The sequence below is a fragment of the Etheostoma spectabile genome, chromosome 9, assembly GCF_008692095.1.
Source record: "Etheostoma spectabile isolate EspeVRDwgs_2016 chromosome 9, UIUC_Espe_1.0, whole genome shotgun sequence".
Lineage (NCBI taxonomy): Eukaryota > Metazoa > Chordata > Actinopteri > Perciformes > Percidae > Etheostoma > Etheostoma spectabile.
The window spans coordinates 36,416,268-36,430,644 of NC_045741.1; the positions used below are offsets into that span (position 1 = coordinate 36,416,268).

Consider the following 14,377-nt stretch of genomic DNA (forward strand, 5'->3'; position numbering starts at 1 on the left):
AATGACCTCATTAGCATAGATGTTATTTTTAGAACATCATGCAGATTATTGTGAGATATTTGGCATCTCACATGCCTCTTGTTTAATTTTTTTTTGTGCATGCGTTTAAAAAAAAGACATTACAAGCTGATCGGAGTTAGTTATGTCTAAAATGATGGAGGACATCTGTGTAGTCGCGTCAATACATTGGACTGAGAGAAGCAGGATGTGTCACATATACAATTCTATTTTTTTAGACCTTGGTTAAAACTTAAAGGTTGCAAAAAAGTTAATGCAAATGAAGTGGAGAATCTGAAACCGTATCATATGACTAAGGTGTTTAATCTGCCACGAGTCTTGTAGGTCCATGATGTTTATCAGTGCTCTTGTCAGTGATATGAGAGTATCATGTGTTTGTCGCTCTATGTCTTTGGATATGGGGCTGTTGTCGCTCCAGGTAAGGTCAAAGTCTCCATGTCAGTGGGACATGGCCATGCAGGGTAGCATCTTCAATTATTTAGCTCCTATTGGTAGATGCCTTCACGTCCATAAGCCCTGAAACCGTTCTCATTAAACATTCATGGCACATGGCAAGACACATTCTTAATCACCCTTTGTGTCCTTTCGTTTCACTGTTCATGCTTTGAATAGTACAGAAGTGCAATTTACCAATCTCACTGTAATCCATTATTATAATAAAATCCCATTTGGCCCTTTTTTAAATAGTGTGTCTAGTGTGTATGCATTACAATGGTGTCATCATAAACTGTCCAACATATTTGATCAGTTAACCGCATGCTGCAGTTTTATTATGCAGGGCCGGAGGACAAAACCACATTCAATAAGTGAACTGTTTTCACCAGATGCCCCTCATTCATCTTCTTCTGACTTCGCCTGTCACCTCAGTGTCAACAGCTGTAGGTCAAATACTTCATACACCTTATATTACACATACTGTATATATAGCCATGTCAATGCACCCATGCATGCATATACGCATAGTCCCCACCAGCAACCCCAGCTTTGTATTCTCCACCCAGCAACTGGGTGTCCTTGCCTGTGGTGGGTGGCATGGCCCTGACAGTACTAACAATCCATCACCAGACTGCAAGGTGGAAGTTACAGGGTCATAAAAGAGAACAAGCAACTCTGTATTTTCTCCTCCTGCCTTTGGTTGTCATCAGGTGAGCGTGAGTGTGTGTAATGGACCATGTACTACCAGGGTCTTCAGGGTCTCCCTACACAGATTGATGGACACTGATGATGGTTTTCCTCAGTGTACACGAGTAATGTGTTTTTTCTCTGGTGGCAACACACACACACACACACACACACGGATGGCAAAAGTAGTTACTTCTCGTTCTCAAGTAGATGTACAAAATACTTTGGTAGAAGTACTGATTTAACTTCTTTACTCTAGTAAAAGTAACAAAGTACAGGCTTGAAAATGTACTTAAAGTATAAAGTTAAAAGTAACCTGGCGAATGACGAGCATTTTTTCTACAAAGCTACTTGGACCACATGAATCTTTGTAGAGGTCACGCTGAGAAACTTCAGTGGACATGAAAAAAGTCTCTTTAAATGTCATAGGCTACATTTTAAATGGATGTCTGCCAATAGGCCTAAAACATCACATATTGTACATGATTATTGTGACAGAGACTGACTCCAGGTTAATACGATTCTGACTGAGTAGCAAGACATGAATTCAGTTGTGATTCTGTGAGGAGTCACAGATCCAGTTTCTCTTTTTTAATCTTCCCCTTAACATTTAAAGAAATCTACATGTATGTGTGTCTGCTCAAATATGTCTTCTGGAAAGAAAATAAAGGATATAATATTAATTACTAAACCAACATTTGAGTTCCCCAGCTCATTGGCCAGGAGTCATTCTTGATGCCTACTGTCTCAAACATCTCTCTCAGATAAGGTTGATGATGATTGGGAATGTCTGGCTGCTCGTCTATTGAATCTCTGTGATCTCTGTTTTCTGCATTTTCCATCATGCCGCCGTCCGTACTACTATGTGCTAACGTTAGCGCCATCAAGCTGCAATGATTTGCTGCGAAGGAATGCAGAATGCTGCTGAATCTGCTGAGTCGTCTTAGTGGTGCGTGAAATGCAACGTACAGTATAGTCCCATCCAATTATATTGAATATGGTGAACAACAAACAGGTGAAGAACTCAAACAACAAAATCACTAGCTAACTTACTTTAAATGTGCAAGAACTATAGACCAACACAACAGGCTTAAATGAACAACATACGTTATACGACTCACAGTTCTCAAGGACACACACACAATCTCAACTGATTATCCTCCGGACAGCTAGTCTCTTTTTCTTTTCTCTCACTTTCTTCTCCGTGTGGTGCCAACCGCTCACGGTGTGAGACACTTGTCCGCGCAATTCTCCGACATAACGACCTCTTGTACAAAACTGAAGTAACGAGCCAATTTTGTAAAATGTAAGGAGTAGAAAGTACTGATATTTGTGTTGAAATATAAGGACTAAAAGTAAAAAGTCGGCACAAAATAAAATAGTAAAGGAAAAATATCTGAAAAATATTCTTGAGTACAGTAACAAAGTATTTGTACTTTGTTACTTCCCATCTATACACACACACACACACACACACTTACACTCACACTCACACTCACACAAACACACACACACAGTTTTTTCTCTTACATAAAGCGCAGAGAGTGGGCATGGTTGAAATCAGTGTGAGCAGCCATTTGAGGAGCTTTTGTGGATGTTACGCCTCGGCCTGTGTGCCTTTTCTGGAGAGCGCTTGGCTACGCCTACACACTCTCAAACACGCTTCCTGCTCATTTGTCAGCTGTGTCCTACACCTGCATCATGATTATCAGTCTGGCAGTTTCACCCTCTGTTCTGCTGCTGTTGATTCTTCAAGGCCCTTTCTTGCTACAAATAACACACAAACACACACATATATTCACATGTATGTGTATATGTATATATATATCATATTATATATATATATATATATACAGTATATCCAAGAATTTTCTGTGTATCCAAAGCCAAATAAACGCTTATTTCATTGTGCCATAGACCCTAACCCACCATTGTTATCCACAAACTATTAAAAACACATCAATTAGCCACACTGTTGAACTGGCTGGCATGTTCCTCCATTACAATTAACGTGGGCACTGCAGTTTATTTTGAGTCCATCCCAAATTCACCGTCCAGCTGCCGGAAACACTCACTCAAGCACCAAGTGTGTATTAGTCCTTGGCTAAAAATAGTCCCGATTTCCTCCTGTTTGATTAATGTTTGCTAAAGAAAACAGAAATTGAAGTATATATACATTATGTGATATCTTTAGTAGAAAAAAAATTGCCTTGGGGCTGAGAGACACACACAGGGGAATTCATAAAGCATTGCAATGTAGGTTTTGGTCATTTCAGTGTTGTTGGTTTCTTTCAAAATGTAGAATATGACTTTCTTATCCTTTAACAACAAACAAAATGTGAGCTAAGACACACATAGCTCTGCATTTGCACACCATGCCCAGTCTAATGCATTTCAATGTCTTGTCTCCACTCACACACACATCAAACACGCCCATTCAAAATGTGTGCAAGTTTTGGCCGAGCCTCAGCAGTGCCCTCTGTCTGATCACTCTCTAATGTCCTCATGTTAAAACATGGTGGGGCCTCATGATCTATTATTTTAAATAGCTGACAAGGACAGCGTTTGCATAAGGCCCATTATCGTAATTGGCTGTCTTTCAAGCCCCTTATGGCTTCTGTTTTTACAAAAAAGAGGCTGAAGAGGAGGCAAGGCTGGATTAAAGGGAGTGTCAGAAATAAATGATGTAGTAGCGTTTTGTGCAGGGCGAGGTGGTGAGGGGAAGATGGGGGTAGAGAGGTGGCAGAACATTTCACTTCACTCCGTGCCCCTGCAGCTTCACAGACCACTTTACTGTCTAAATCTGGCTGTGTTGCTATCTAACCTGCACTTTTTTTTAGCTGGAAAGCCACACTTCTCTCGCTTCCCCTCTAACTCACTGGGTATCCGCTGTGTTTTGTATGGTAATTGGGCTGTGGTCGGAGAGCACATGAATACCAGGTCATCCACTCTGCCATCTGTACTTTACAGACTCAGGAGGACCCACGCTGCATAGAACAGACGCCTGGCAACCTGAGGAGAAATGGATGACTACAATTCTTAGATGATTGCTTACCACTTAAAGAATTAAATGATTATACTTTAATTGTAACAAAGAAGCAATTGCTCAATCAGTTCTCATCTTTAACTTTGTAGCACAAAGAACAGAAACAAACAAAAAACAGCAATTTTGTTAACAGCATTTGGAAACATTACAAAATGGGATGGTTTGTGCACGGCCCGGGACAGGAGGGCTCTGCAGTGGGTGATTAAATCCAATAGTTTGATCAAGTAGTTCTTGAGTTAATTCACCTAAAACAAATGTCACCAAAGTTATAAGGATAGGAACCAGGAATGTCTGTAAAAATGTTAAGGCAATCCCTCCAAACGTTGAACCAAAGTGGTGGACCAAAGAAGATCACAATATCCACCAATATTGATCTGTGCTTTAAGTAACCTTTCAATTCCTATTTATTCTGAACTTAGTGTTTAATAGTGAAGATTAAACATGAGCTAAATACAAACATGGCTTAGGTTAAGGATAGGGTCAAGAATGCCCTTTGGCTTAACTAAAGTTTCATCTGGACGAGACGGGACATTCAGGGACATGTAAGATATTGGCACTAACAACTAGTCATCGCCTGTTTGAATGAGCAGCAGCTATTTACTGTACGACATCATGATAAAGTAGGCATCAACAACAGCACCTCTCTTTAATGAAATTTTAATAACATCATATTCCCAGTTGTTTTGATCAGCTCCTGACTAAAGACTGCAATCACTGCGCACATATGCCATTACCCGGACGTGTACTGAATATTGTAATCTGACTGTTTTATGAGGCAGTGGTTTATTCCTGTGCGCAGGAGTGATTTAAAAAGAAAAGATATTAAGCTGTTTTTCAATCAAATTACATTATTCATGTTCAGGTTTCATGTTAGATGGAAATCATAGCTAGCTTCCACACCAGAACATCTTTGACTGAAGCCGTGAGACAGTACTGTGGCTTTTATTAAGCCACAGATATTCCCTTTTAAGTATTTCTGTGCTTCAGGCCTCATGGATTTGTTCCTTGTTGCAAACATGTCACCAAAGTTTTGTATCACATGTTAAGTGTGAGCTGCAGTTTCAAGCATCTCAAGAGCAGACAACAGCATGAAACCATCTTTGATTTGTGCTCACATTGTTTCTTTCACTGTCATGGCAGCCCAGTTTGAGTCTCTTTCTTCAGTAGCTAGTGGAGGACGTCCCACGTGTTGGCAATACGTAAGACTTTTTGACAAGTCGCACTAGGAAAAGCACAGGTTTAAATTATATTTAGCTTAATGTAGCTGCTTCAGTATCAGCTTCCTGGTATTGTGCATGCTGGCTCACTGTCACACTGTCATGGCTTACTGGGACACTTACATAAAACAGTGCCAACTGCACCATGAACAACTCAGTTTATCTCACTCACAATGGGATGGCAGGGGCATGCATCGCCCCTCAAATCTATGGTGGCCGACAGGGGCAAACGCCTTGCAACTTAAGAAAACACATGCAAATTAAGAAAACACATCAAATTAAAAAAAAGAGAGAGAGAGAGATTCAGTTCTCTTGTTTGGGGGGTGTGTCTTGGCTCAGGTCACAGGTGATACTCAATCAGGAGACACATGTCTGTAAACTTGTTGTAATGAAACATTTAAAACTGCATCAGTGTTTAACGTTGACGTCTAGCCATGCCTCCTCAAGTGTAATATCGTGATTATACAACAACACTTACCAACAAAATAAGTGGTCAATCTGTGTTCCTATTGTGGAGCAATTTGCTCTTGAAATACAAAGAAACAAAAAACAGACAGGATTTCTAGTCCTACCCTGTAAGCCAATCAATTTGAGCTTTGTAGAGACCGTGGGATTTATCAAACTGAATAAATCCCGCTCGCACATATAAACACAAAACTGCTAACTCCATCGTGTTGTAAGTAAGACATCTGCTGATTAAGATGTTGTATTCACAAGCATGATTGCTTTACTGTTTAGTTTAAAAACATCCAAAACACCAAAGGAGGAAGACATAGCGGACCAGGCGCAAGCTTTTATTTTGAAAAGTCAAAGCTTTGGGACTGCACTACCCGGGAGGGAATGAGACGGGAGCATAGACTATATATTATTAATATTTTATGTTATATTAATAATAATAATAATTTTAATACACAGTCTATGGACCATGTCGGCTTAAATATGTTAAACATTTATTCACTTGAAGGCCACAATAAACTATCTGATGCTGGCAGTGTCTCTTTAAGCCCTTTGGCCTTACAAAGTCATTACATGTAAAATTTTACAGTCAACAGCTGAGATGCCCAAATTTATAAATAACACTCAACAGAAAAAATTATTACATTCAAACTCTTATGTATAAATATTGAGGCATGTCCAGAATAGAAGATTACTTCAGGCAGTTGTTCTGATAGAAAGTACTAGATGTGTAAATGTTGCTTGGCAACAAAATGATGAGTTAAAGAAAACTGACCCCCTTGCCTAATGTGTACACAGTATATACTGACAATGAATTCATACATTATTCATATGTTTGACAATGACAGACAATAGTCCGTTTTTTGGCAGTGTGTGACAGGAAGCAGGACTTACATGCACCAAGACGCAGCAGCCAAGAAAACTTGTACCACAGCAACTAGACAATATTAACTACCTGTGATATGCATAAAACCACCAAACTAGATTTTTTTCTGAAGAGTTTATGAACAAATGAGTAGCAGCTGTGCAGGCAGGTGGCTGATGAGACATTCAGGTAAGGTCAACGCACGGAGGCGGGAAACTCGCTGAGGGCGTCTAGTGGACAGGTGCGTTTAGCCAGCTATAGAAAATAAGAGACTAGGAAGAGAGTTTCAAGCTGGAGGGGGGTGCATCCATCTCCATGACAACATATCTATAACACCTACAGTACTGTCCTTTCAGTGCTTATCCTAGCATTGCCGTTTACATCAGAGCAGCATTTTGATTCTGCCTGTAAGACATAGCGGGTTTATTACAGCCTGCTGAACTTCCTGTGACGTCCGGGACAAGCTTTTACGTAACTGAACTTTAATGTGCAGTAAAGTTCAAATGCAACACGAGCGAAGGTGGCGTTCAGTTACACTTTTCTCAGAAGAAACCACTCCTTTACCGTCAGCAGCAGCTCTGCTCTCCTAAGGTTAGCAGGGAAGAGCATTGTTCTATTCCTGCTGCGTAATCAAAGACTACAACAGTTATTAATGACTTAGCTTACTACCAGGTAACAGTAACCTACTGGATGGATGCCCACTGGGGGGGGGTATCATTTTATATACAGTAGAGAGACCTGCTGTTGACCGTGCATTAGCTGGCCGGGGGCTGTTAGTGAGGTACTGCTACCAGATATGGGTTTGGAAAACTGCCCCATGTGACTGACATCTTTAAATCTAGGCTGGGGGAATTGGGTGTTGGATGGAGGAGGAGGAAGTTTGTGGTTACTGTTTCAGTAACTGGCCACTTGCTCTCAACAGTAAAATAACGTTTTAAACTTTATACATTAAGAAAAATCTTAACAACCTTCAAATGTCATCTTAAAGTGTACATGCATGCAGTTGTACGTATGATATTGTTCATAAACGTCACAGAGGTTAATGCTGTACGTAGAATATTTACAGTCTCGCACACATAGACAAAGAAATAATGGCTGTATCACCCATCACCCAATGTTTTGTGTACTACCGTTTTGAAGCCTGGAGATTGCGTTTTGACTTCTTGGTATTTTTTGAGCCAAAAGTGACCACATTTGGACAACAGGGTGGAGCTGGGGAGGACGACGCGGCTAAGCCAGTGTTGTCTATGGTATATTTGTTTTGCTGTTGTATAGTATTTTTTTGCTGTATAGTATTTGTTTTGCTGTTTTTAATATACGAATTCCATGTGCGGCGTCCTTGAGTGCCAAGAAAGGCGCCTTTAAATAAAATGTATCATTATTAATGACGCTGCGCTAAGCTTAACGCTCAAGAGGAAACCTTGCCGATTCTCAACTGGTTGACGCCAGTTTTTGCCGTTGGGTAAATAGGGAGCTTGAAAATTGGCAACCTTTCCCTTAAGTTACCGGCAACCAAAATGTTCCGATTAACTTTAATTAAAGAAAAACAGTGAGAGGGTCAAAGTTTTAAGACGAAAAACATTTTTTTAAACAGTGCTGTGGATACGCATTGCTAAGACTCTGTCATGATTGACAGGTGGGCGCGTACCCATGCCCTAATGCATGCCCTGCTTCATCATCAATTTTAAATAAATGGGACCATCATTTTCAAAATGAAGAAGAATGAAAACTAGCAATTGAGTCCATAAACTCTTAAGGATGAAAATGTTTTAATGAGGTAATAAATCAAGTGAGAAGTAGGGTTATTTTATCCAGACTTCCAATTCTTGACTTGTGGATGATGTATCCAGCAGGGTTTAACAAGGATGAAGAATGTGTGGAATTACATGGACGACATTTCTGGTTCTGCTGCTTTGATTTTGATTCTTGATATAGAAGTGCAATGATTAATTTACCAATGTCTAAGCTGTCATGTTTTTCATTTATAGAGCATGAACCAAAAACACAAGGAATTGCCTTTGGGTGCAGAAAGGTCTTTTTCTTTTTCCACAGTGAGTGAAGCAAAATGTGTGTGCTTACTGTGAAAGGCTACGTGTTTGTGTCAGGCTGCTATGTCTGACACACATATCCATGTGTGGGGGTGTTGGCAGCGTGCATTGCTGTCTACAACAGTGTATTGTTTTGATAATTCTTATCGGTTTGCAAAAATATGACCATTTCATATTTTGTGTCCTTAACTTATTTAGTCTGCTGTCAGATAGTTCGTTTCATTCAGTGGCAGATTGGTTTATGGGAATATTCATCTCTGAGCCTTGGTAACTTGTAATTAGAACTGTGTAGAGGCGAGGGACATTGAATGAGTTATGAAGTCATCTCTAACGGTAGCAGGGTTGGAATTTAGAACCCTGTAACACTGTCTTCTTATCTTTACTGTAACAGTCACATCAAATGTCTGTTATTTGTTCTTGTTGTGAATGATGGGCAGTAGCTAGAAAACGGGTTGTGTGTGTCCAGTGTTTTTATGTTTTAGGGACAATCGTAGCACTTCTTTTAGTTTGGGGATCGCTTGATGTGTGATCCAGTTATAGTCCCAGTGCACAGTGGCCTTTCAATATGTCTTAACACTCTGCCAGCCTCACCACTCAATAATGTTGATTTCACATTGGGTTTATAAAGGGATTACCACTCTGCTGCCAACATACACTAGCAGACGGAGGGCTGGAATTGTGTGTGTGTGTGTGTGTGTGTGCGCCCATGTCCGTCATTTGAAACCCATAGGCAGGTCAGGCTCCTAGCAGATGATGAGTTGGCCTGAACTATTGTGATGCACTGAGTCGTATCTTTTGCTATGGCGATTGACTTTGTCGTGCATTTACTCAAAGACACAGGGGCTGGATATACTGTGCTATATGAACCATTCTGGTGATTGGGTTGTTCATATTTTATTCATCCTGTTTACATGCCAGTATTTCCTCCTACAGAGAGTTTATTTGTTAATATCCTGCTTCCTCACACTGTATAAAAAGCCCATTTATGTGCATTTTTCGGTGCTATTAGCTGTTAAAGTCTTTTGAGAGACTGCAATTGTTTTCCTTTTTAATGCATTTTAAGATGTTTCTCATGAGATCTTATGAATACAGTAGATTTTCAATTTCCCTGTTTTCATTTACAAAGCATGCTTTTGGCTAGAGAGCAAAACAGCCCCCCCATATCAAATTGACTCATATCTATTTTTGTGTGTATGCACTGGCATATGATTTTAAAACCTGACTGCTTGCAAGGCACATTTTCCCATTGTAAATCATACTGTTTCAAGTGAATACATAGTCCTTTGAGGATTGTCTTTGAGCTCTAGCTTTAATTTCACTGCTGTGCCAGGTCATTTAGAGTTTACAATAGTAATTCCACTCATTTAGAGTGTTTGATAGCTCCTTAATTGAATTTAATTAATTTGTCTCACTGTCTGTCTCTTTCTCTCATTCTTTGTGGCCTCCTTTCCACCCTCCCCCTTTCCTTTTCTTTTCCCCATTCTTTGTCTTTTCTCAGGTGTCTGACCCAGTGATTCAGGAGCAGGACAAAGCAGTGAAAAGGAGAGCCATGGGGGTGAGCCTGGGCCAGAATGTAGGCTGGCTCCTGCCTTTCCTGTTCTTGCTACTGATGGTCACAGTGTTACCCACACAGGGTCAAGGATGTCCACAGCGTTGTGAGTGCATTTCAAAGCTCAAGACTGTTTCCTGTTATGGTAGACGGCTGTCTGCACTGCCGGATGGCATCCCACTGGACACCAAGACCCTGGACCTAAGTGGGAATAAACTTCGCTGGGTAGAGCATGGGGACCTTCTTCCATATTCACGTCTTGAAAAGCTGGACCTGAGTGAGAACATAATCAGTGTGCTGGAACCAAATGCTTTTTCTAGTCTCCAGACCCTGCAGTCGCTTTCACTGAGGGGTAACCAATTGAAACTGGTCCCCATGGGGGCTTTCTCACGTCTCTCCAATCTAACTTCATTGGACCTCAGTGGGAATAAGATTGTAATTCTTTTGGACTTTACTTTCCAAGACCTAAAAAGTCTGAAAAACCTAGAAGTTGGAGACAATGATTTAGTTTATATTTCCAACAAGGCCTTTCTGGGTCTGGTTGGGCTGAGGGAGCTGACCATTGAGAGGTGCAACTTGACATCTGTGTCCAGCCAGTCTTTGTCTTACCTGCATAACCTGGTGGCCCTGCGTCTCCGCTACCTCAGTATCTCCACCTTAGAGGACCAGAACTTCCGTAAGCTGGGAAACCTGAGGGGCCTCGAGATCGATCACTGGCCCTTTTTGGAGCACATTTCCCCTCACAGCCTGCAGGGTCTCAACTTGTCTTGGCTGTCGATTACTCACACTAACATCACCTCTGTGCCCACCTCTGCCCTACGCAGTCTAGCTCACCTCACCAGCCTCAACCTCTCCTACAACCCTATCTCTGTATTGGAGTCCTGGGCGCTGCGGGACCTTGTAAGGCTGAAGGAGCTGCATCTGGTCAACACAAATCTGGTGGCAGTGCAGCCATATGCGCTTGGTGGCCTAAGGCAAATCAGCCTCCTTAACCTCTCCACTAACGGCCTGGTGTCCCTGGAAGAGGGAGCGTTTCAATCTGTCAACACTCTGGAGACTCTGCGTTTGGACGGGAACCCTCTGGCCTGCGATTGCCGCTTGCTGTGGATCCTTCAGCGCAGGAAGACCCTCAATTTCGAAAATGCCTCCCCAGTGTGTATGACGCCCGTCGAGGTGCAGGGACGGGCTCTGAACGCTTTCTCTGACTCAGCTCTCTTTGATCACTTTACTTGCCAGAAGCCCAAAATCCGCAACAGGAAGCTGCAGCAGGTAACTGCCCGGGAGGGGCAAGTCGTGTCATTCATTTGCAAAGCAGAGGGTGAGCCGACGCCGGTGATATTCTGGATCTCTCCTCAGCGTCGCCGCATCACAACAAAGAGTAGCGGCCGCCTAACTGTGTTACCAGAGGGTACATTAGAAATACGGTACGCCCAGGTAACAGACAGTGGTACCTACATCTGCATAGCCAGCAATGCTGGTGGAAATGACACCTACTTTGCAACACTTACTGTCAGTGGGCTGCCACTAGATGCAGCCCTAATGGCAAACCGCACGTACTATGCTGGGGACCTTAATGACACAAATCTAAATGACACCAGAGTCTTCCTAAAGTTTACTCTGGATCTCAAGACCATCCTTATATCCACAGCTATGGGCTGTATCATGTTCCTGGGTGTGGTTCTCTTCTGTTTCATTCTGCTCTTTGTGTGGAGTCGAGGGAGAGGACAGCACAAGAACAATTTCTCTGTGGAATATTCCTTCAGAAAGGTGGATGGACCCGCTGCCAGTGGAGGACAGGGTGGGGCCCGCAAGTTCAACATGAAAATGATTTAGTAATTTGAATCTGTTTCTCTCATTGGTATTCTTTCCCCGATACTGTTTACAAGCAGTCAAACGCTAAAGGCACTGGAGTGGACCTTTGTGCTTGCAAAATATTAAATGCAGTTATTTAGAGGAGGACATTTTATTGAGACAAGATTTTGTTATCGACACTACTATATATATGAGAAAAGGGAAATCTGCATGGATTTGATATATTTATATTACTTTGTTGTGTGTTCACATTATTGTGCAGAGGGAACCTGGATTATAAAGGTCTAAAGATCTTTCCAAGTCTTGAGTAGACTGTTAAAAGATCAAGCAACAAAATCACTGAGAGTCCCACCAGTCTTTAACCTCGACAAATCTCTTGCCAACTCCATCCTTCTTCCCTACCGTGAACTCTGTCCTCTTCATCTTTGAAGGACTTCACCTCTCTGCTCCATCTGAGGTGATTCAATCTCCAAACTCATGAATACATTATACCAGCGTGGTGCTCAATGAATGCCAAGGACTTGCCAATATGTATTTGAATAGTTGCAGCTGTATACTGCATATTTAGATGTATTTACAGTCAGGACTTAGAGCCCTATTGTGACAAACATATAGAGGCTTCGCGATTTTTTTGCTGATGGTGGGTTTTTACAGAATACATTATAAGAGACTCTGCAACACTGCCAATTTGACCGTAAAGCACCATGTTATATCAGTGCAATGCTGTGGTAGAGAGAAGTGACTTCTCATTGGATACCACTACAAGTTGATCAAAGCCGTTTTAAACAAAAACAGGACTCTACATGTTAAGCTACACTTAAAGGACCAAATGCACATTTGTTTGGTGACAAATCATTACATGTGGAAGCACACTTGCTGATTAGGTTTTCCATTGGTTATTCCTTACATATACACATTACACGACTCTCTTGATCAGAAAAAGAACTGTGTGTAAAAAGATAAACGCATGTACAATGTTGGCTTCCTACTTTGAATTACGTGTATTATTTGTAAATTGAACATTTGTTGGATGTGCATTCATCCCAAAGTTGAATAGATTATATTGTAGGATATATACTGTATAAGATGTATTATATATTTTGTAAACCTTGATATTGAAATCCTTGTGGTTGTTTATAGTACTGTTGAGTGATCAATATGATCTTTCTGTTGTACTGTAATTTTTATTGTTAAAGTCTCTTTTTCAAATCATTGCAATCCAGTCCACCCTATCACGCATCACATCCTTGAGTTCACACAACAGATCATGAAGGGCGTTCACTTGCCTGTTTTTGGCTGTGTAAGTGACAGTGGAGAGGCTTAAGCTGACCAGTGGGGGAAGGAGTGAAGTGGGTTCTCGATGTATTTGAGACACACAGGGAAAAATGTAATTGTGATAAAGAAACTTGCTGACTGGAACAAAGGTCATAATGAAACTTAGCCAGAGAGAAGACATCACAAATATAATACAAAGGGCTGGATGCTAACTTAATATGCCTCCTAAATAGCTGTATGGCATTCTGTAAAGGTTTAAGCAGAATTAACTGTTATATGTGTGTGTGTGTGTGTGTGTGTGTGTGTGTGTGTGTGTGTGTGTGTATATATATAATATATATAATATATATATTATATGCAGTATGCATATGCATTTATATATATACGTGTGTGTGTGTGTGTGTGTGTGTGTGTAAAATATATTGTCTAATACAATTGGTAATTCAATTTTTTTTTTATTTTTTATTTTTATTTAAATCCAGCTCTGTGCCAGGGAAGTGTGGGCAGTGTGTGTGCATATGAATGGTGTGTGGCATTCCTTTTTGGCCGCAGCACACAGAGCTCCCAGTTGAGCAGAGCAGTTGAGGTCTGCCGAGATCCATTAGATAAAACAAATTGCGTCACGGACTGCTCCATGCTCCATGCACTGGCGCCACGGAAGGGAGGTCAAATACTGCCCACACAAAGATGACACAGAGCTGGATTGAAATGAGCAAAGTTGCTCTTTGACATTAACTGGTAGTCACGGCATGTACAGTAAAAGCAAATGTGTAAGTGTTGGGCCTTGCAAAGCAATCTGTTGTAATTTTAATGCTATATAACAAAACATAAACTAGGGGCATTACATTCAGTTTTCTTTGTAACTTCAGACATAATTTGGAGAAGTGACAAAACAGGTTAACTGCTCATACTATTTTAACTTTTCTCTTCATTTGTGGGCTCAGACTAGGAAACCAATACTATTCTTCT

The 14,377-nt window shown here is 41.1% G+C and overlaps 1 protein-coding gene across 1 annotated transcript in view; it reads left to right on the top strand.

The window, feature by feature from the left end:
• Nucleotides 1-13,744, top strand: part of lingo3a (leucine rich repeat and Ig domain containing 3a) — a 36,686-nt gene extending 22,942 nt beyond the window's left edge. The window contains exon 2 of the mRNA XM_032526095.1: nt 10,271-13,744. Within this exon, the coding sequence (XP_032381986.1) occupies nt 10,322-12,154 (1,833 nt within the window). The 5' untranslated portion in view covers nt 10,271-10,321 and the 3' untranslated portion in view covers nt 12,155-13,744. The remainder of the gene's footprint in view (nt 1-10,270) is intronic.
• The last annotated feature ends 633 nt before the right edge of the window (nt 13,745-14,377 follow it).